The sequence below is a fragment of the Camelus dromedarius genome, chromosome 19 (assembly GCF_036321535.1).
Source record: "Camelus dromedarius isolate mCamDro1 chromosome 19, mCamDro1.pat, whole genome shotgun sequence".
Taxonomy (NCBI): domain Eukaryota; kingdom Metazoa; phylum Chordata; class Mammalia; order Artiodactyla; family Camelidae; genus Camelus; species Camelus dromedarius.
This window is the reverse complement of record NC_087454.1, coordinates 20,109,680-20,128,937: the sequence shown is the minus strand read 5'-3', so window position 1 is coordinate 20,128,937 and position 19,258 is coordinate 20,109,680. Positions and strand designations below refer to the sequence as shown.

At 53.0% G+C, this 19,258-nt stretch overlaps 3 protein-coding genes across 17 annotated transcripts; 2 read left to right on the top strand and 1 right to left on the bottom strand.

Moving 5' to 3' along the window:
* Positions 1–581: 581 nt before the first annotated feature.
* On the top strand, positions 582–3,076 carry C19H6orf47 (chromosome 19 C6orf47 homolog). The gene has a single exon (XM_010978135.3). The coding sequence runs from the start codon at positions 1,417–1,419 to the stop codon at positions 2,296–2,298; it is 882 nt and encodes a 293-aa protein (XP_010976437.3). The 5' UTR covers positions 582–1,416; the 3' UTR covers positions 2,299–3,076.
* A 112-nt stretch (positions 3,077–3,188) lies between these two features.
* On the bottom strand, positions 3,189–7,387 carry APOM (apolipoprotein M). 2 transcript variants are annotated; one of them, XM_010978136.3, is made up of 6 exons: positions 5,095–7,387; positions 4,567–4,721; positions 4,219–4,292; positions 4,026–4,124; positions 3,739–3,837; positions 3,189–3,334 (listed from the first exon to the last, which is right to left on the bottom strand). In XM_010978136.3, exons 1-6 carry the CDS (start codon positions 5,206–5,208, stop codon positions 3,309–3,311), a joined length of 567 nt encoding a protein of 188 aa, XP_010976438.1. In that variant the 5' UTR covers positions 5,209–7,387; the 3' UTR covers positions 3,189–3,308. The 2 variants fall into 2 exon arrangements, with proteins under 2 accessions (XP_010976438.1, XP_010976439.1); XM_010978137.3 differs by having other exon boundaries at positions 4,567–4,681; positions 5,095–5,166.
* Positions 7,388–7,399: 12 nt separating this feature from the next.
* BAG6 (BAG cochaperone 6) lies at positions 7,400–18,521 on the top strand. 14 transcript variants are annotated; one of them, XM_064476297.1, is made up of 26 exons: positions 7,427–7,564; positions 8,303–8,423; positions 9,532–9,649; positions 9,765–9,961; positions 10,205–10,258; positions 10,412–10,486; positions 11,112–11,350; positions 11,855–11,984; positions 12,528–12,725; positions 12,935–13,187; positions 13,516–13,620; positions 13,732–13,839; positions 13,961–14,073; positions 14,178–14,265; positions 14,470–14,753; positions 15,155–15,452; positions 15,612–15,781; positions 15,962–16,015; positions 16,147–16,249; positions 16,347–16,471; positions 16,641–16,787; positions 16,885–16,944; positions 17,056–17,199; positions 17,277–17,384; positions 17,899–18,045; positions 18,336–18,521. In XM_064476297.1, the coding sequence occupies exons 2-26, from the start codon at positions 8,316–8,318 to the stop codon at positions 18,429–18,431; spliced, it is 3,522 nt and encodes a 1,173-aa protein (XP_064332367.1). In that variant the 5' UTR covers positions 7,427–7,564; positions 8,303–8,315; the 3' UTR covers positions 18,432–18,521. The 14 variants fall into 14 exon arrangements, with proteins under 14 accessions (XP_064332377.1, XP_064332367.1, XP_064332370.1 ...); XM_064476300.1 differs by having other exon boundaries at positions 7,435–7,564; positions 8,307–8,423; XM_064476298.1 differs by having other exon boundaries at positions 7,507–7,653.
* The last annotated feature ends 737 nt before the right edge of the window (positions 18,522–19,258 follow it).

Genomic DNA, 19,258 nt, shown 5'->3' with positions numbered 1-19,258 from the left:
TTGCTGAACTGGGATCAGAATTCTGGCCTTCCAGATCTGCATTTTAAGCCAAGATTCTTCATTCTGCTACCTGAAAACTGAGGGCTGGAAGTACATCCTATTTGTCTATACTTGTCTTTCCCAAATTTCCCTCTCTCCCTCCTCCCTTATGCTGCTCATACCAGGTGCCAGGCAAAAGAAGACCTCGCTGTTGTCAAATCTAGGAGGTAAATATGCATGGATGGGCGGAGGGCTACTCAAGTCCCAAGCCTTCTCTCATAGCTTTCTTTTCCAGAAAATCCTTTAATGAAATCTTGGACTTTAAGAGAAGGAATGGTGGGGGATACGGGGAAGAACTCAAAGGCAGGAGACTAATGGGAGTGGGCGAGTTTAGGGGACACTGGTGGTCCCGGGACCTCTGGGCGACGAAAATGGAAGGCTGGATTTACTGGCCCCCAGCGACCTCGGCTCCGCGCCGTGTTACGGCCTGGTGCGCTCTGACGGCGCGCACAAGCGGCGCGGGGGCGCGGGGGGCGGTCGGTCGGCAGGGTCCTCCCCGTGAGCTTCGGGCTCCGCCCCCGTCTGTCCCTGTAGTCCCTGTGCTGCTGCTTCCGGGCTCTGCGGCTGGCTCCGGGCGGCTCCGCGAGGCCGCGGCCCCGACGCTGGGTCCGGGAGGGGCTGCAGCGCCCGGATGCCTGGCTCCCTACGCAGGCCCGCGCTTTGCCTCTCGACCGAGAGCTCCGAGGAACCCTCCAACCTGACCTTGCTGAAGCTGAGTCTCAGCTGTGTGCTCGGGGACCGGTGGGGCTACTTACAGGATTCACAGCCCTCTGAATCAAGGGACGAACGCTGCTGGCTGGAGTTTGCCGGATAGCTCTCCCCCTATCCACCTAATAGACTTCCTACTCCTGAGCTCCTTTAGGATAGCAGTTCAGAACTCCCTCAGTCGGGAGCACCTAGGACCCGGGGCCACCTTTCCTTCCTTCCTTCTTGGATGGAGCACCGCCTCCCCATTTTCTGGGGCACCTTGGGGCGTGGCCTTGGTGAGTGAAACTTGGGGTGCTGCCTGCTGGGAAAGAAACCCGGAAAAACAGGGAGGACACTGTGGGGGTGACCCAGGCTTTGTCAGATCCCGAGACTTTCGGAATCTTGTGTGGTGGTGGTGGTGATTGTGGTGGTGGTTAATAAATTTGGATGTGCCTAACTTTACCTCAAAACTGAAAAGGAAACAAGCCACCTGCCACGTTTGAGGCTGCATAACCATCCAGGGAAGTGGGGAGCCACTTCTGAATTCAGAGTAGGACACACCAGGCAGATACCTGTTCTGAGCCTGAACAGACTCTGGCTTCTGAGGAGAACTTCAGCCCTCAAACCTGAGAGTCTAAGCAGTGCCAGGAAGCAGCACCAGAATTTGGGGCTTCATTACACACCCCAGCCATGTTCCTGCGACGGCTTGGTGGCTGGCTACCTCGCCCCTGGGGCCGCCGGAAACCAACGAGGCCTGACCTGCCTGCCCCAGAACCCAGACAGATGGACAGCTCCTCCGAGAATTCAGGGAGTGACTGGGACAGTGCCCCAGAAACCATGGGAGACCTGGGGCCTCCCAAGACCAAGGACTCAGGTGCACAGACGAGCTCTGGGGCTGCTCCAGAACCAAGCAGGGAGTCCCAAGTTGAGCAACTGGAGAGCAAAAGAATGGATTCTTTCAAGTGGAACAAGACTGTCTCTAGCACTCAAGGGTCTGGGAGACTGGAGGCTGGACAGGCCATTCCCAAACTGGGATGGGATCCTGTGGACTCAGGTGGCACCAGGAAACCTGGAGTGTCCCCTGAAGAGGGACTGAGCCCCTCTGGGCCTGAAGCCCCACTGGAGAAGCCTGGTCGGCGTCAGAAGCTGCTGGGCTGGCTGCGGGGGGAACCAGGGGCTCCCTATCAGTACCTGGGGGGCCCAGAGGAATGTCTGCAGATCTCTACCAACCTGACCCTGCACCTGCTGGAGCTACTGGCCTCAGCCCTGCTGGGGCTATGCTCAAGGCCATTGCGGGCAGCCTTGGACGCGCTGGGCCTGCGTGGACCACTGGGCCTCTGGCTACATGGGCTACTGTCCTTCCTGGCTGCCCTGCATGGGCTCCATGCTGTTCTGAGCCTACTTACCGCTCACCCCCTGCACTTTGCCTGCCTCTTTGGTCTTCTACAGGCCCTGGTGCTGGCTGTCAGCCTCCGGGAGCCCAGTGGGGATGAGGAGGCCATTGACTTGGAGGGCGAGAAGCTGGGGAGGGAGGGTGAGGAGCAGAGGGGAGACCCAGGAAAGGGGCTGTGACCACAGGGTGGGGTGTGTCCCATGGCCCCATCCTCAGTGAGGTGGGAGCAAGGGTGAACACAGTGTGGCCTTTAGGAGAGTGGGGGGCATGATTTAGATTGTAAGCACAGGGACCTCAGGGATGGGGTAGAAACCCCAGAGTATGAGGGCACAGAGCCCCCCTTCACACACAGGAGAGAATAGAACTGTTTAGGTGTCTGTTTATGGACAGTGAGGGCATTGCCCTTGAATTCACCAGCTGTTGTTAATTTTTGCTTTTACATTTCTCCCACCTCCAGTTATTTTTTTTTCCACCTCCACTTTTTAAAAGAAAAAAAAAAAGTGTGATGGTGGAGAATAAAGACTAAAAGTCCCTCTCTACCTTTCAAAACTCTCCAGGGGTGGAGGAGACCAGAGGTATGACAGATAGATCTCTGGATAGGGTAAGAGGGTGGTTGAGAGACTCAAGGTATCCCTTGGATCCTGGGATCTGCACCATCTAGGGAGGAGTGGCACTGCTAGGTGGGTGAATTAGGGGGTCTGGATGGGGTCCTATAGGTGATGGAGCCTGCAGGGAGGATCTGGGTGTTCCCAGTAGCCAGAGGGAATGGGGACTGTGCAGGCATTGTTAGCAGGAGGGCCAGCTCAGAGGGGCTGTCAGCTCAGACAGGCAGTATGGGGAGCACTGGAGTCTGCAGACCCCACTGGGGCGGGGGGGGGTGGTTAGAGATTTGCTCACTCAGCAATAAATAACTCTGTCACACCAAATCCTCAATATACCACTACAAAGTAAGAGTTACTGCCAAGTGTCCTTCCTGACGCCGTCCAACTGGGGGTTTATGTGGTAGAAGGTCCAGGGAAATATTGAAATGGAGGGAGTGGGACTAATGTCTAGAGACAAACCCCCTAAATTAGATGAGGATTGAAAAACCTTTATTACCCTTGAAAGGGAGTTGGGATTTTCCAGCTTCTCCCCTACTACAATGTCAGCTTCTATTGTATCCATCTGGGGGTACAGATGAAGCCACAGGTCAGTTACTGGACAGCTCGCAGGCCTCTGGTGGGAGGAGGATGAAGAGAAAAAGATGGAAAGGAAGGAAACCCAAGGAGAGAGGTAAGGCTGGTGGTAGTGAGATGAGGAAGAATGCACTCCCTCATTCCCGCATTTCAGAGAAGAGGGTCTCTGAGGCCTTTTTGCCCTGCAGACCTCTGCACCGTGTCTGACCCTTCACCCCCTTTATCCACTGCAAAATCAGAAACCTCTCTTTTGAGTAGCCCAGAGCCCATGATTACTTTCTCTGGTGCCATCACAGCCTATGACACAAATAGAGGTGTCAACACAGCCAGTCTGATGATGCCAGCCTTTGCCCAGCCCCTATGCCCACTTGAGTCCCTTTCAACCAGGTCTCACAGAAGACTTGGTGAGTCCTAGTTGTCTTCTGTGAGACTTTACCCCCTCACCTTGATTCCTGGGAGTCAGTAAGAAGGCCTTAAAGTCCAGGCAGGAGGTCAGGGACTGGAATTCCTCCACACACTTCTCAGGGGGGTGTGGTGAGCGATCTGAATGGACAGAGCAGGCCCAGGTCTGTCAAATCCCCTGCTTCTAAGCACCACCTCTGGTGAGAACCTCATGGAAGCACCCAGCCCTTCTTGGGATGATGTCACAGGGCCCAGAGGAAGGGGCTCTCTTGCCCCTGCAACCTCACCATGCTTCCCTCCAACCCTTCCTGCCTGGCATCCCCACTCACTGTAGAGAAGGAAGCGCTGGTAACCCTGGCCTGTCTCTTTCAGCATGATTCCGCCTGGGCATGAGCTGGAGAAGAGTTTGGTCTTCATGTCAGGGCGGCCTGTCAGGGTGGGTGGGAGGAAGTGTGAGGACAGCGATGCAAAACCAAGCAAGCCCAGGAGGCTTGGGGAGAGCAAGGGCTGGAGAGAACCAACCTTCAGTTCTGAGATCTGTGCTCCCTTCAGACAGGTAGTAGATCCATTTCCGGGGCACACACAGCCCATTCTTCCTGCAGAGGTGGTGGTGGCAAGGAGAAAAGACTGAGTGACCTCTCAACCACTCAGGACCAGCCTCTATTTATTCCATCTTATTCCTCCTTGAAGCCTGGGTCCCCTTTGGGGGATGGTTAGGTCCATCTCTCTCCAGAGGGAAACTAATAGAGCTATTGAACTCAATGGGCCAAGGATAGTGGCTATACCAAAGAGCCCAGCTCTTTCTGGGTGGGTGCTCTCACCTGGGGCAGAGACTGCACCTACTAGTGCCTCTGCCTCCTCACCACTCACGTGCGGATGGTAGCTTGAAGCTGGAGCTGCATGGGGGCAGATCCCGCAGCCATGTTGAAGACAATGTTGTCCACAGGGTCAAAAGTCGCCAACTCCTCCTTGGTGGGAGCTGCCCCTGCGATAAAGAACCACCGGCCAAGGTGGGGCTCTGGGAACTGAAGAGACAACAGGGGAGCAGAAGAAGGTGGGTCCCACTACAGAATCCATCCAACCTGTTCGTTAATCAGGACTGCAATACTTACAAGTGAAGGTGTTGGCTGGCCTTTTTCCAACTGGGGGTTGGATCCACGAGATGGGAGTCATTAAATGACTTTTCCTCTTTGCCCCTCCTCAGTAAACCTGCCCCCAGCCCCATCCAATTGCACCATGTCTTCACAATGATGGCCACAGCACTAATATTTCTTTACTTGTTCTTGCCATTATCATCACAACACCTGCAACCTCTTCCCCACTTCCTTTCCCAGTGTGGCTTTCTGGTCATCCCTCAGACCCTCCCCACCCCAAGCTTCCCGAACTCTCAGTCCATACCTCTTTCCCATCCACTCCTTGAGGTGTCAATTGACTGTGCTCAGGGCACTGGTAGATGGAGTTAAGAAGAATGCCATAGAGGTAGAGTACAGCTGCCCAAATTTGGTGGAACATCTTCAGGAAGGAGGAGCTGGTGCTCTGCCTGGAGTGGCTGGTGTCTTAACTGTTCTCCCCCACTGGCTGCTCAGTCCACTCTGCTTCCAGCCCCCTTGCCTTGACCCTTGATCCTTCACCTGCTAATGAGTAACTTCAACCTTGTTTTCCAGCCCAAGCCTGGATTACTTACAGTGTTTGGGTCTTCTCCTCTACTGAATGTAACCACTTCACAATACATCCTGGCATGTCCAGGATTTCTCAGGAGTTTTAAGGAGAGTTGAGCCCTCCAGGTAGAAGCCTGTGGTCTTTCAACCCTGGATATCTGCTGCGCTGTGCAGCACTGAAGAGAGGTGGATTGATTCTTTCATACATTCACTCAGCAAACTGTTTTTAAGTCCCAGCTGTTTGTTAGGAACTGGCTAAGCCCTGGGAACATAAAAATGAGTAAGACAGTTCCTGGCCTTGAAGAATCAGTCAGAGGAAAACTAGCTATGTAAACAAATCATTTTAGTACAACCTGGTAAGTGCTTTAGAACAGGTATGAACCAAGTGCTAGAGCATGATGAATGGGAGGCTTTCTCTCTGAAGCTGATAATTGGGGAGGCAATATGTATACCCCCTCCCCCGAAAAGTCTGCCGACACATGAATTCATTCTCTGGTTTATTACTACGAGTAAGAATCCATGTAACCTAGTGGTTAAAATGAATAGACATTGGGGTCAGGAGAGTGAATCTACTACTTATTAGATATTGTACAATTTTATTCATCTTTATGCCTGCTTTTTCATCTGTAAAATTAGCAAATCATTGGTCTCATTCGATTAAAAGAGAGAATGCACATAAAACCCTTAGCAACGGCCTGCACATGGTTAAGTCCAAAGTAAATATTCGCTATAATTAATACTAATGATTGTAAAGCACTTATTATAGTCTCTGGTGGGTATTAAGTTCTCAACAGGAGGTAAGGAAAGAATTATCAAGAGGTAGTCATTGGGTAGTGCCAAGTGGGTGGAGCAGTTAATGCAATGAAAATTGGGGCTTCCTTTATAACCCACAGACTGTCATAAAGATTTGTTCTCAGAGGTGAGGCTTGCTATGGGCTTATGATTTAGTTAAAAGAACAAAATTTGGGTGATGGGTATTTGAGGTTTCATTGTATTGTTATGGAGTCATGTTTGACATCTTTTTACAATAAAAAACTAAAATACAAGTTATGGGGGCACTACAGTATAAGTGTTTGACCCAAAGGAGTCTGGTAGGCCTGGATTTGTCGGTTCTGCCACTTACATTCGCCTAAAGATGGATGTAATAACCGTCTCAAATGTTGAAAGGTTTTTAAATGACAGTACCTGAACTCCTCAGCAAATTGGCTGACACAAACCAGGGGCTCACTAAATAGGTGCTTATTAGAACTCTTAATTGAAACAGTACTGGGCCTTGGGGATAAACTACAAATCCCAGAAAAGCTGGGCACGAAGGCAGGCACCCCGGCAGGACCGCGGGCCGAGGCCCTTGCCCGAAGAGTGGAGACAGAAGAGGACACAGGGACAGTAACCCCCGCGGCTCCCGGCGCGCAAAAGCCTTCAGGCGGCCCTTTTAATCCCCCAGGGTCAGAGCCTTGTGTTTCGGTTCAGTCAGACTCCATTTGCTCCCAACTCCCAAACTCGGAGGCGTCCTTTTTTTTTTTTTTTTCAGACAAAAGTCTTGAAAGGTAGTAAATCCTTAGCTTCTCCAAAACATGGCGTGTCCCCTCGGCCGCACACCGCAGAGGAAGAACATGGCGCCCAAACTCGCAAGATGCCCACCGGGCGAAACCGAGCTCGAGCCCAACGACGCCACCACACGCAAGTCAGCTCGAGAACCACCTCCAACTGCCTAGGTAAAGAGTGACTTCCGGAGGCGCGGAAAGAGTGTCGCAGCGAGGGGGATAGTGAGAGGCGGACAGAATTCTAGGTGGCCAGGACAGTGCCACCTCAAATTCTCTGCAGGCCAAGACGTTCACATAGATTGGCGAGACATAGTCTCCAGTCTCCCAACTCCAAGATCCATACAGCCGTTCAGTGCACCTCTCCAGGCAGTCGAAGAGTCCCATATGGTAATTAATTTTTTCAGGCATTTATAGTGGCCACCACAACTCCCTACTGCTCAAGCGCGCGCACGGGAGAAAGGAACACCGCCGGCGGGGGTGGGGCGGTGCCTAACTCTGTACGCTTACGTAGTACGACGCACGCAGGCGCAATACGGTCCCCCGGGCGACGGCGGCGGCGGCTCTTCGGGGTGCTCGGCTCCCTCCCATCTAGGCCGGCCCCGGCCCGTCTCGGCCGCAGAAGCTTACTATTTGGGGCCGCGGACTTTCTCGTCGTGCCCCACAAAAGTAAAGCTTGGGGAACTGGGGGGAGCCGGAAGTACCGCCTCGCGATCCCCAAATACTATTGGGGAAACGGAAGTGGCCGTCGGTGGCAGGTTGGGGGAGACCGGAAGTGACGGTCCCGTGGGGAAGTCGGGGGCGGAGCCGCTGGCTGGCGCTGTGTGTGTTTGGTGTGTTGAGTCTGGTGTATTAGTTGGGCCGCTTTGCTAGAGCACCGAGGGAAGGCGGAAGAGAAGGGCAGTCAGCTGGCCGGTCTGGCCCTCAGTGAGTGTCCGTCATCTCGGGTTTATCGTGACTTAGGCGGGTTCGATGGGCGTGGCGTGGCGCGCGTGCGCGCGAAACCACTTTCTCCGCCAGGTCTGGCGCGACCCTCGCTCTTGCGTTGTCCCAGGGTTTGCCGACTTCTTGGGCCCTTGTCCTGTCGCGACCGGTGATGACACTGGTTTTGTGTTTCCTTCCTTCGCTGCTTTCTAGCCCGACTGGCCCTCCCTTATTGTGATTGGCTTCGTGGAGCCCCTCCCACCTCCCGTCCTCCAGCTCCGTGTGCCGTCGATCTCTTGCCCTTTGTGTCTCTCTCCCTGTGCCCCGGAATCAGAAGAGGGATGGGGGCGGGTGTGAGTGTGTGTGCTTGTGTGGGAGAAACTCCTTAGGCATTGGGGCGGAGTCTTGGGCCGGGGAGGCTTCCGGGTACATAAAAATCTGCCTTGGGCGACAGCGGGCCGCCTCCTTTCCATTCTTCCTTAGACAGCTGTCGGCCATGGAGTCTAATGATAGTACCAGTACCACTATGAAGGAGCCTGACAGCCTGGAGGTGCTGGTGAAGACCCTGGACTCACAGACCCGGACCTTTATTGTGGGGGCCCAGGTGAGAACCCAGTACTTCTGGAAGACATCCATTAACTCTTTCTCTTGTAGGTTCCTTAGCTTGAGAGAAGAGTCTGATTTTCTGGTCTTCAAATTTCCTTTCATTGAATCCTTTGTTCATGTTGTAGGCAGAGCATTTCCTGATGTTACCTCTATGATTTCTGTTGGGTGAGGCAGATTTTCTTCTGCCTTCCTCCACCTCAATAAAAATGCAAAGGGAAAGAAGGAGGGAGGAATCTGTATGCCAACATCGTGAACGAATCCCAGCCAAAGGGACGGACATGGCTCCTGCCTTTTGGAAGGGAAACAGAACACATAGACCTAAAGTGCAAGTGTGTCTTACAAACAAAAACTGTTGTTTTTAAAGTAGAGAAAATGGAGCTCATAATGCAGGAAGAGCCCTAATAGACTCTTGAGTGGAATTACTAATATTTACGATGTATTTTAGGTTTTTTGAGCTTAATGGCAGGAATACAGCTATCTATGTCATTATTGGAGACAAAATCATGAGGGAGTTGTTCTGTTGTTTTAAAACGTGTTACCTGTTTTTAAGGAAACCATATAGGCTTTTGCAATTAGATGTATGTAAACAGCTTGGTGCTTCCCAAGAGTCAGTTGTATGGTTAGGACAAAAGTTTTTCTGTTTTGATCCCTTTTCTTTCATCTTGGCTCAGTCTTCCCACCTTAACCTGATTCTCCACTCCATTTTCTTTGTCAGCGTTTGTATCTTTAAGATTACAGAGTTGTATCATTTTGTGTTTGAGAAGGGGTCACTGGTATCTTTAGACACATTCCTTTGGTATCTTTAGACACATTCCTTTGGGAGCCAGGCAGAGGAGGAGAAAAGGGAATGTCAGTCGTCTTTTCTGTTTTTCAGCCCTGTAATTTTCACTAGGCATATAACCTGCAGTTCCCTATGTGTATCGTAAGTATTTTGACAGGTGTTGCCTTAGTTCAGGGCTTTGCACAATGATTACCTCACAATTAAGACAAATAGGTAGTGATTTTATGATGGGATGGCTTTTTAGCCCTCACAAGTCAGTTGTCCCTCTTCTATCTTTCCTGTTTTCTTCCATTCCCTGCTTCCTATTCATGTCTCTTCCTTACAGATGAATGTAAAGGAGTTTAAGGAGCACATTGCTGCCTCTGTCAGCATCCCTTCTGAGAAACAACGACTCATCTATCAGGGACGAGTTCTGCAGGATGATAAGAAGCTCCAAGAATACAGTAAGGGAGTGGGGGAGGCCATTCAGAGGCTGAGGCAGTTGTCCAGAGTCCTGAGCTGAGGCTGTGGGTTTACCTAATGTTACAATGTTTTGGTGTGTATCTTTTCTTCCTGCAGATGTTGGGGGAAAGGTTATCCACCTGGTAGAACGGGCTCCTCCTCAGCTTCAGCTCCCTTTTGGGGCATCTTCTGGAACAGGGTCTGCCTCAGCTACCCATGGTGGGGGACCCCCGCCTGGTACTCGGGGGCCTGGGGCCTCTGTTCATGACCGGAATGCCAACAGCTATGTCATGGTTGGAACCTTCAATCTTCCTGTAAGCTTGTGTTCCTCATGGGAGGGTTTTTGTGGGAGAGTGTAGTTTTGGTAGTGGTAGCAGCCAAGACCTCATAAGACCGGTTTCTCAGTTTTTAGATTGGGTTTGGAGGGCCCTGTGGTCTGATAATATAGTCTTTGTCTTTGAGAAGATAGTGGGTGGGGCTCCAGAGAACCAGTTGGAAGTGTGGGGGACCTTAGTATTTGGCTTCTCCCAGAGCAACTTCCCTTACCCTTTCCCCAGAGTGACGGCTCTGCTGTGGATGTTCACATCAACATGGAACAGGCCCCGATTCAGGTATCCCGGGGCCTGGGAGGGTCAGGGAAGGGGATCTGGGAGAAGGAGGCCATGAGGTGGGGGCGGATCTGGCTGAGGAAATGGCTGGGACCTGGTTGTGGAGCTCATGGCTTTATTCCAAGCCTGCCCTGATTTTTCCTTCTCTTATTGTAGAGTGAGCCCCGAGTCCGGCTGGTGATGGCCCAGCACATGATCAGGGACATACAGACCTTACTATCCCGGATGGAGGTGAGTGGGCAAGGCCGGCTAGGGTCTGTCTGTCTCTCTTCCCATCCTCCCTACCCCTTTTCTCTCAGCCCAAGGGTGAGGACATGACTGGCCACATCCACTGGATTCTTTCTTTCTAATCTGGTCTCTTCTCTGCAATCTTTATTCTTTCGGGCAGAAAAAGTAGCTTTGTGAGACTGTCTTGTCCCTGCTGATCCCCAGATACCTGGTATCTGAGAAGTTTGTTGCAGACTTGTCAGATAACTCACAATATGTCTTTTCAATTAAATAAGGATTCTGTGCTTTTTAAAAATGTCTTAGCGTGTTTGATACGGGGGTGGGCTAACTCCGTTAGTTTGTACTGCAGCTGCAACCAGTGGCCTTTTCTTTCTCTTCTCTTGGTGGGTAGGGAACTACAATGCTTACTTTTCTTTAGTAATTTGTTTGCAGGTATTACAGATATTTGTCACACATCTGATTTGTTTAAGCTTTACACTGGTTGCTAGGGGGTCAGAGATACAGATGAGGACCCCTGCCTTCAGGGAGCCTGGTCAGCACAGCTTCTCTACTCAGTCCGCTTCGACCTGGGTAAGCCTCTGCCGCAGTCTCATCCTGCCTTTGGTGTCCTGACTCTCTCCACCTGCAGTGCCGAGGAGGGTCCCAAGCACAGCACAGTCAGCCACCCCCTCAGATACCAGCTGTGGCCCCGGAGCCAGTAGCCTTGAGCTCTCAAACATCAGAACCAGTCGAAAGTGAAGTGCCTCCTCGGGAGCCCATGGAGGCAGAGGAAGTGGAGGAGCATGCCCCCGCCCAGAGCCCGGAGCTCACCCCTTCCGGCCCAGCCCCAGCGGGCGCAACACCTGCCCCAGAGACAAATGCACCCAAGTGAGAGATGGAGGGAACCTTTTGGGGTGGGAGTGGGTTGGGGATTCTAAGTAACGTATGGGGACCAGGAGGGGTCTGATGGGAGAGGAAGAATTGCTTGGAAGTCTTCCTTGGAGGGTTGGTGTTGAGGGGCAGGGGGTAGTAGGTAAATGAAGTTAGGACTGGCTGCTGAGCCAGAAGCCCTGCCCTCTCTGGGGCAAGGAAATCCAAATGGTGCTTCCTGAGCCTGATGGAGATTCTTTCCTCTGAGTTCATCCAGGCCCCATCTCTTTTTCAGAGTTAGATTTTCGCCATTGTAGGTACAGGATAAGTGTGGTGGGGAGGGTGGAAGCGGTTTATTTTCCTCTCCCCATCTTCCCCTGGGTGGGGTTAAAGAACAGAAGCTCTGCTAGTTTGGGAAGGATTGGGTCAGGGGTTTGGGAAGCCAGGAAGAGACAGGGTGGGCATGTGAGGTTGGGAATCTAAGGAAAACCTTGGCTTACTGCCTCTTGGGGTTGCACACAGCCATCCTTCCCCCGCGGAGTATGTCGAGGTGCTTCAGGAGCTGCAGCGGCTTGAGAGCCGCCTCCAGCCCTTCCTGCAGCGCTACTATGAGGTTCTGGGTGCTGCTGCCACAACGGACTACAACAACAATGTGAGCCCCGCCCGCCCCCCACCTCCACTACTCCAGGTGGAACAGGGTGAAATGCAGATCACCCCTTCCCCCTACAAAACACATTGTCTGCAACAAAATTGTTTCTCTCTGGACTTGTAACAAAATGGTTTCTCTCTGGACTTGCAAGTAAGGGATCTTCCCTTCCTGACAGAGAAGGTGAGGATCTTAATGATAACCACTGTTCTTGCAACCTTTTGGTCCCTCAACTTATTTAGGAAGTTTAGGAAATAAGGGATACATTTGAAACTAACATTGCAAATTGATTACACTTCAATAAAAACATAAAAAAAAAACTAACAGATTAGCAGATGATACCTTATTGATTTATTGTAGGGTTTATTTTGATAGGAAACTATGTGTGTAGAATAGAACTTATTGGCAAAGATTTGATCTACCCAGAGGCTCCCAAGGATATGCTTGAAGATGTAGAGGACATGATATTCTCAAGGTGGTGGTTTTGTTAGCAAGGTGAATGCCAGCCTAATGTTTTCTGCTTTTCTGTGTTTGGCCTTGGGGCTACAGCAAGAGGGCCGTGAAGAGGACCAGCGCCTGATCAACTTGGTTGGCGAGAGCCTGCGGCTGCTGGGCAACACCTTTGTGGCGTTGTCAGACCTGCGCTGCAATCTGGCCTGTGCGCCCCCCCGCCACCTGCATGTGGTCCGGCCCATGTCTCACTACACCACCCCCATGGTGCTCCAGCAGGCAGCCATCCCCATCCAGGTGGGTCAGAGGAATCCCGGCTGAGAGACAATGGAGGGCTGTTGATAGGATGACCCAGAGAAGCTGTCGGCGCAAGGCAGGTTAGAAAGGGTCAGACTTTGGAAACATATTGTTAGGCAGGATGGAGAATTTAGAAGTATCTCATGGGTTGCTCTGGGTTAAGCTCTGGGGTTTTTCTCACTGCTGCCCTGTTCATCTGTGTCCTCCAGATCAATGTGGGGACCACTGTGACCATGACGGGGAATGGGACTCGGCCCCCCCCAACTCCCAATGCAGAGACACCTCCCCCTGGTCCTGGGCAGGCCTCTTCCCTGGCTCCCTCTTCGACCACTGTGGAGTCTTCGACCGAGGGGGCTTCCCCACCAGGGCCAGCTCCCCCTCCAACTGCCAGCCACCCGAGGGTCATCCGGATTTCCCACCAGAGCGTGGAACCCGTGGTCATGATGCACATGAACATTCAAGGTGAGTTAGGAACAGTTGCCAGCAGAGAGAAGAGCAGCGCGATGAGGGAGGTCGGGCTGGAACTGAGGTATGAGAGAGCCAGGGCAAGGGAGCAAGAGGCCAGGGCTGTCAGCAGTAACTGAGACCAGAGCAGAAGCTCTTTGAGTTGGCGTGTACGGCGAGGGGCAGGAAGAACTGCTTGTCCTTGGAGAGTTGTTTGCACGATGAAGGAAGTGTCTCCTCCGTGTCTAGATGGAGTGAAAGGTGGGCTTTCTGGTTGAGGGAGTGAAGGCCTGCAGCTTGCTGATCTCAGGAGGATACAGTTAGGCCTTGGCCCTGCCTGTCTCAGGGCCACTCTCTCTGTCTTCTTGCCCAGATTCTGGCACACAGCCTGGTGGAGTTCCGAGTGCTCCCACTGGCCCCCTAGGACCCCCTGGTCATGGCCAGACCCTGGGTAAGAGTGAGGGCATCAGAGCAGGTTGAGCTCTGGGTAGAGACGGGGTAGAGCCAAGTGGGTGGGTTGAAGGGGGTCCAGGTTCAAGGTTACATCAGACCCACCCCCCAGGCTCCACCCTCATCCAGCTGCCCTCCCTGCCCCCTGAGTTCATGCACGCCGTCGCCCACCAGATCACTCATCAGGCCATGGTGGCAGCTGTTGCCTCCGCGGCCACAGGTAATGACCAGAAAGGGGAAGCCTGGGCGGTGGGGCCCGGTCCATGGTGTTGGTATCGTCGGCTGGCGGGCAAGGGCCCGGCCCTCAGCCCTCTTCGGTCTCTCCCCTCTGCCCCCTACAGGACAGCAGGTGCCAGGCTTCCCAACAGCTCCGACCCGGGTGGTGATTGCCCGGCCCACCCCTCCCCAGGCTCGGCCTTCCCATCCTGGGGGTCCCCCTGTCTCGGGGGCTCTGGTAAGTGAGGTGGCGGAGTCCCAGTGGGAAAGAAGGTGAGCAGGAAATTCTGTGGTGGGGCATGGAGAAGCCAAGACTGAAAGCCTCCCCTTCTTTCCCCTCAGCCGGGCGCTGGTCTGGGGACCAATGCGTCTTTAGCCCAGATGGTGAGCGGCCTTGTGGGGCAGCTTCTTATGCAGCCTGTCCTTGTGGGTGAGTCTTCGTTCTTCCCTAGCTTGAACTGAAGAGGTCTCCATGGCTCTGAAGGCCGGTGTTCCCCTCCCGGTCTCTTCACTGGCCGCTTCCCAGTTCTCCATATTTCTCTGTTCTTGCCTTCCTGCTGGGAAGGCCAGAATGGAGATCCTGTGGTGTCTTGTTTTTCTTCAGATTTCAACGTTTTTCTTTTGGTCTCTACAGCTCAGGGGACCCCAGGAATGGCTCCACCTCCAGCCCCTGCCACTGCTTCGGCCAGTGCTGGCACTACCAACACGGCTACCACAGCTGGCCCTGCCCCGGGGGGGCCTGCCCAGCCTCCCCCCCCTCAGCCCTCTGCCTCTGATCTTCAATTCTCTCAGCTCCTGGGGAACCTGCTGGGGCCTGCAGGGCCAGGGGCTGCAGGGCCTGGCATGGCTTCTCCCACCATCACTGTGGCGATGCCTGGTGTCCCTGCCTTTCTCCAGGGCATGACTGACTTCCTGCAGGTGAGAGACTGCATTGCTCTCTACTTCCCCCTTCCTGTTCCCAAGCTTGGGGCACTGGTGTCTTATTGCCATTATATTGCCACTTGGAAGGGACCCTGGGAGTGTATTGACTTAGAATCCTCCATTTTGGAGATGAGGAAAATGAGGTTGAGAGAGAGAGGCATAGTAATTTGTGTCATTGCTTTCTGACCTGACTCATTCAGAAGGAGAGAGGTAGTCTCTGGACCTCACTTTGCTGTGGAGTAAACTACTCCTGGACCTTCTGCTTTAAGGAGCAGAGACCAAAGTAGAGCTCCCTGTCTTCAAGACCCCTGTTGAGTTGTGCTTTCCTGATGCCATTTTCTGTCCTTGTCCCCATTCTCACTTCATTTTCTGTTCTTTATTTCTTCTTTGTTGGCCAGGCAACACAAACGGCCGCTCCACCCCCTCCACCCCCTCCACCCCCGCCTCCACCTCCAGCCCCAGAGCAGCAGACGGCGCCCCCACCAGGGTCCCCTTCTGGTGGCACAGGGAGTCCTGGAGGTCTGGGTCCTGAGAGCCTGCCGCTGGAGTTTTTCACCTCAGTGGTGCAGGGTGTACTGAGCTCCCTGCTGGGCTCCCTGGGAGCTCGGGCTGGCAGCAGTGAAAGTATCGCTGCTTTCATACAACGCCTCAGTGGATCCAGCAACATCTTTGAGCCTGGGGCTGATGGGGCCCTTGGTGAGCAAATGAGGGTGCCTTGGCCTTCTCTAGGGAGGGGCAGCCAGGGGAAGGTAGATGGCCTTTGTTTAGGGATATTGCCAAGGTGGGATGAGGCTGATGGGCTGGTGGGTAGGCCAAGTGCTCAAGATAGCTGCTGACTTCTGCACCTCTCCCTAGGATTCTTTGGGGCCCTGCTCTCTCTTCTGTGCCAGAACTTTTCCATGGTGGATGTGGTGATGCTTCTCCACGGGCATTTCCAGCCACTGCAGCGGCTCCAGCCCCAGCTGCGATCCTTCTTCCACCAGCACTACTTGGGTGGCCAGGAGCCCACACCTGGTAACATCCGGGTAAATGAAGACCTTGGGCCCAGAGCTCTCCTCCTTCTCACCTTCTCTTTCTTCTTCCTGACTTTTTTTATCTGTTGTCTGAAGCTGCGACTGCTCCAGCCCAAGCCCTAGACTTGTGGTGGGGTGGGGAGTGCCTTGAGGGGTGGGGCTTTGTTGTAAAGCTGTGCTGTTCTCCCCTAGACGGCCACCCACACGTTGATCACGGGGCTAGAAGAGTACGTGCGGGAAAGTTTCGTGAGTAGCCCTCTCCCATCCCCTCCATTCCTGGCTCCAGGTGGGATGGCTGCTATTCCAGCTGCTTCACCCACAACTCCCAGTCTCTTGGGCTTTCTGATTTTGGGGTCTTTGTGTGTCTTGTGTCTCAGTCATTGGTGCAAGTTCAGCCAGGTGTGGACATCATCCGGACAAACCTGGAATTTCTCCAAGAGCAGTTTAACAGCATTGCTGCTCACGTGATGCACTGCACAGGTCAGGGGCTGGCTGGGCCAGGATGAGTTGGGGGGTGTGTTGTATGTGCAGAGCAGCTACCGGGTGCCAGTGTTCCTTCCTTATGTCTTGCCCACAGACAGTGGATTTGGGGCCCGTTTGCTGGAATTGTGTAACCAGGGCTTGTTTGAATGCCTGGCCCTGAACCTGCACTGCTTGGGCGGACAGCAGATGGAGCTTGCTGCTGTCATCAATGGCCGAATTGTAAGCATCACTGAGCCCCAGATCCCCAGCCTTTCATTTTCTTGGGTTTCCATTCTCTGGTATCCTGCAATTCTCAGTTTTTTCCCTCCAAACTGTCCTCCTTTACTCTTTGATATCTTTCAAAAGCTGGTTGAGCATTTTGTGTTCTAGTCTGCTTTCTGCCCCTCAGCGTCGCATGTCTCGTGGAGTAAATCCATCCTTGGTGAGCTGGCTGACCACTATGATGGGACTGAGACTTCAGGTGGTCCTGGAGCACATGCCTGTGGGCCCTGATGCCATCCTCAGATACGTCCGTAGGGTTGGTGACCCGCCCCAGGTAAGGAACCTGATGGACTGTGGGGTCAGGGGACCTGAGGGACCTGGAGAGATCTGAGAGGGCGCTTTGTGGTGTTCTCCTCTGTCTAATTTCACAGCCACTTCCTGAGGAGCCAATGGAAGTTCAGGGATCAGAGAGAACTTCCCCTGAGCCTCAGGTACCAGGGAGAGGTTGAGGAGCCAGATAATATGGAGTGTGGAGGGCTGGGGCGGAAGGGCTGGAGGCTGAGAATTCTGAAGCCTGGATCTTCCCACTGTCCGACTCCCAGCGGGAGAATGCGTCCCCAGCCCCTGGAACAACAGCAGAAGAGGCCATGTCCCGAGGTCCACCTCCTGCTCCTGAGGGGGGCTCCCGAGACGAACAGGATGGAGCTTCGGCTGAGACAGAACCTTGGGCAGCAGCAGTCCCCCCAGTGAGTGTCAGGAGGTGACCTAGTGGGCTAAGGCAGCTGAAACTTGTGGGAATTTCTCATCATCATTCCCCCCCCAGGAATGGGTCCCTATTATCCAGCAGGACATTCAGAGCCAGCGGAAGGTGAAGCCACAGCCCCCCCTGAGTGACGCCTACCTCAGTGGTATGCCTGCCAAGAGACGCAAGGTTGGTTTGCCTCTCCCCTGACGTCCCCATTACCCAAATACCCTTCTCAGAATCAAACTAACTAGAGCTGGAAGGAATTCTTTCTAGTTTAGTCTCCTCATTTAAGTGACACCAGAACCTTTCTGGGACTCAGACTTGCTCACGGTTGTCACCTCACACCTTTGCATTAGTCTGTTAGCAGTGCTGTCATCCCTCAGTTGCCTAATCCTGTGACTAGGGCCCAGCTTCCATAAGGTGGGCTTCCGCTGGTGACTAGCTGGCTGTGAATGCTGGATGGCCTGACCCATCCTGCCTCTCTTATTTTGAAGACCAAGTGAGCAAATTCAAATGCTGGTTTTGGCCAGAGCCAAACAAAATTAGGAAGGCATTTCTGCTGTCAAAACTACACTTGGATTATTTCCCTTCTTTCCACTAGAATGGAGACTCAGTGGTTGACTCATGGAAAGGGTGAGCTGGGTGGTGGCATTGGAGCTGACGTTGATCCTCTTTTCCCTCCCGACCCCCTGCCCCCCAGATGATGCAGGGTGAGGGCCCCCAGCTGCTTCTCTCAGAGGCTGTGAGCCGGGCAGCTAAGGCAGCCGGAGCTCGGCCCCTGACGAGCCCTGAGAGCCTGAGCCGGGACCTGGAGGCACCAGAGGTTCAGGAGAGCTACAGGCAGCAGGTGCCCCTACCGTTAAGTAGCATAGGGATGGTCAAGTGGGAGGGGTTGGGCTAGGGCCCGTCTTCCCTGGATTCCTTCAGAGGTGAACTGGTCAGTCTGGGGCTACCGTTTGATGGTTTTAAGATGCTTTCCCTAGTAGCATCTGGGGAGGCTCAGTGATGCCATGTTGGGCTACTGGACAGTATATGGCTGTTGGGGAAGTGTTGGCCTCTGAGGGATGGCTTCGTGTGGTTGCTGGGATTGTAGGGGTTTGGCCAGTACCTCTCCAACCTGCTTTGCTCTCTATCCAGCTCCGGGCTGATATACAAAAGCGACTGCAGGAAGATCCTAACTACAGCCCCCAGCGCTTCCCTAATGCCCACAGGGCCTTTGCTGATGATCCCTAGCTCTTTGCTCCACGGCCCTCCATCATCTGGGGACCATTTCCCCACTCTTCCTTCACAGTATTTAAGAAATAAAAGTCAGATTTTCCTGGCTCTTTTGTCTCTGAATTGTCTTCATTAGGTAGTCTAATTCCCTTATGTCTTCTATGAACTTGTTTTTTTAAATTAATTCCTAGGAACCCAGCTATATTGGGCAGCATTTAACATTTCACCATGAGCATATATATGCAGTATTGTTTGACTGCAGCACGAGAAAACGTACAAGCCTGTTTCAATGTTGGCCACTTCCAAGGAACGCTTTTGTGCAAAAGCCTTTTGCATGTAAACAAACATACTGTGGGCGCATTTTATAATAGGGCTCTCAAGCTATCTAGTAAACCATTTTCCAAGCAGCTGCAGACCTAAAGTCTTACCTTGATGCATGCAGTAGTACCAGTGTAACTGAACCAAGTCTGACTGTGATGGAACTGGTCTACCTTCAGTCTTTGACAGCTATAAAGGCACTTCCTGTTTGTAGACAGGACTGAAGTGACATGTGGCTGCAAATTCTTTGCTACTCCTTTTAAGACGCAGTTGCCGTCCCCTCCCCCTTTTAGCCAGCTTAATGCTGGACAAACAGAATGTAGAAGAGGCAACCTAAGGCCAGGTCATGAGCTTTGCAGCTTTTGCCCAGACCTCTTGGAACACTGGCTCATGGACATAAAAGGCCTGGTGACTCTATCTTGCTAGAGAACTTATACAGAGACATTGGTTGACAATCCAATGGATTCTACCTTCCAGACGGCCCACCACAGCCCCGGACGTGTGAGTAAAGCCCTATAGGATAGCCC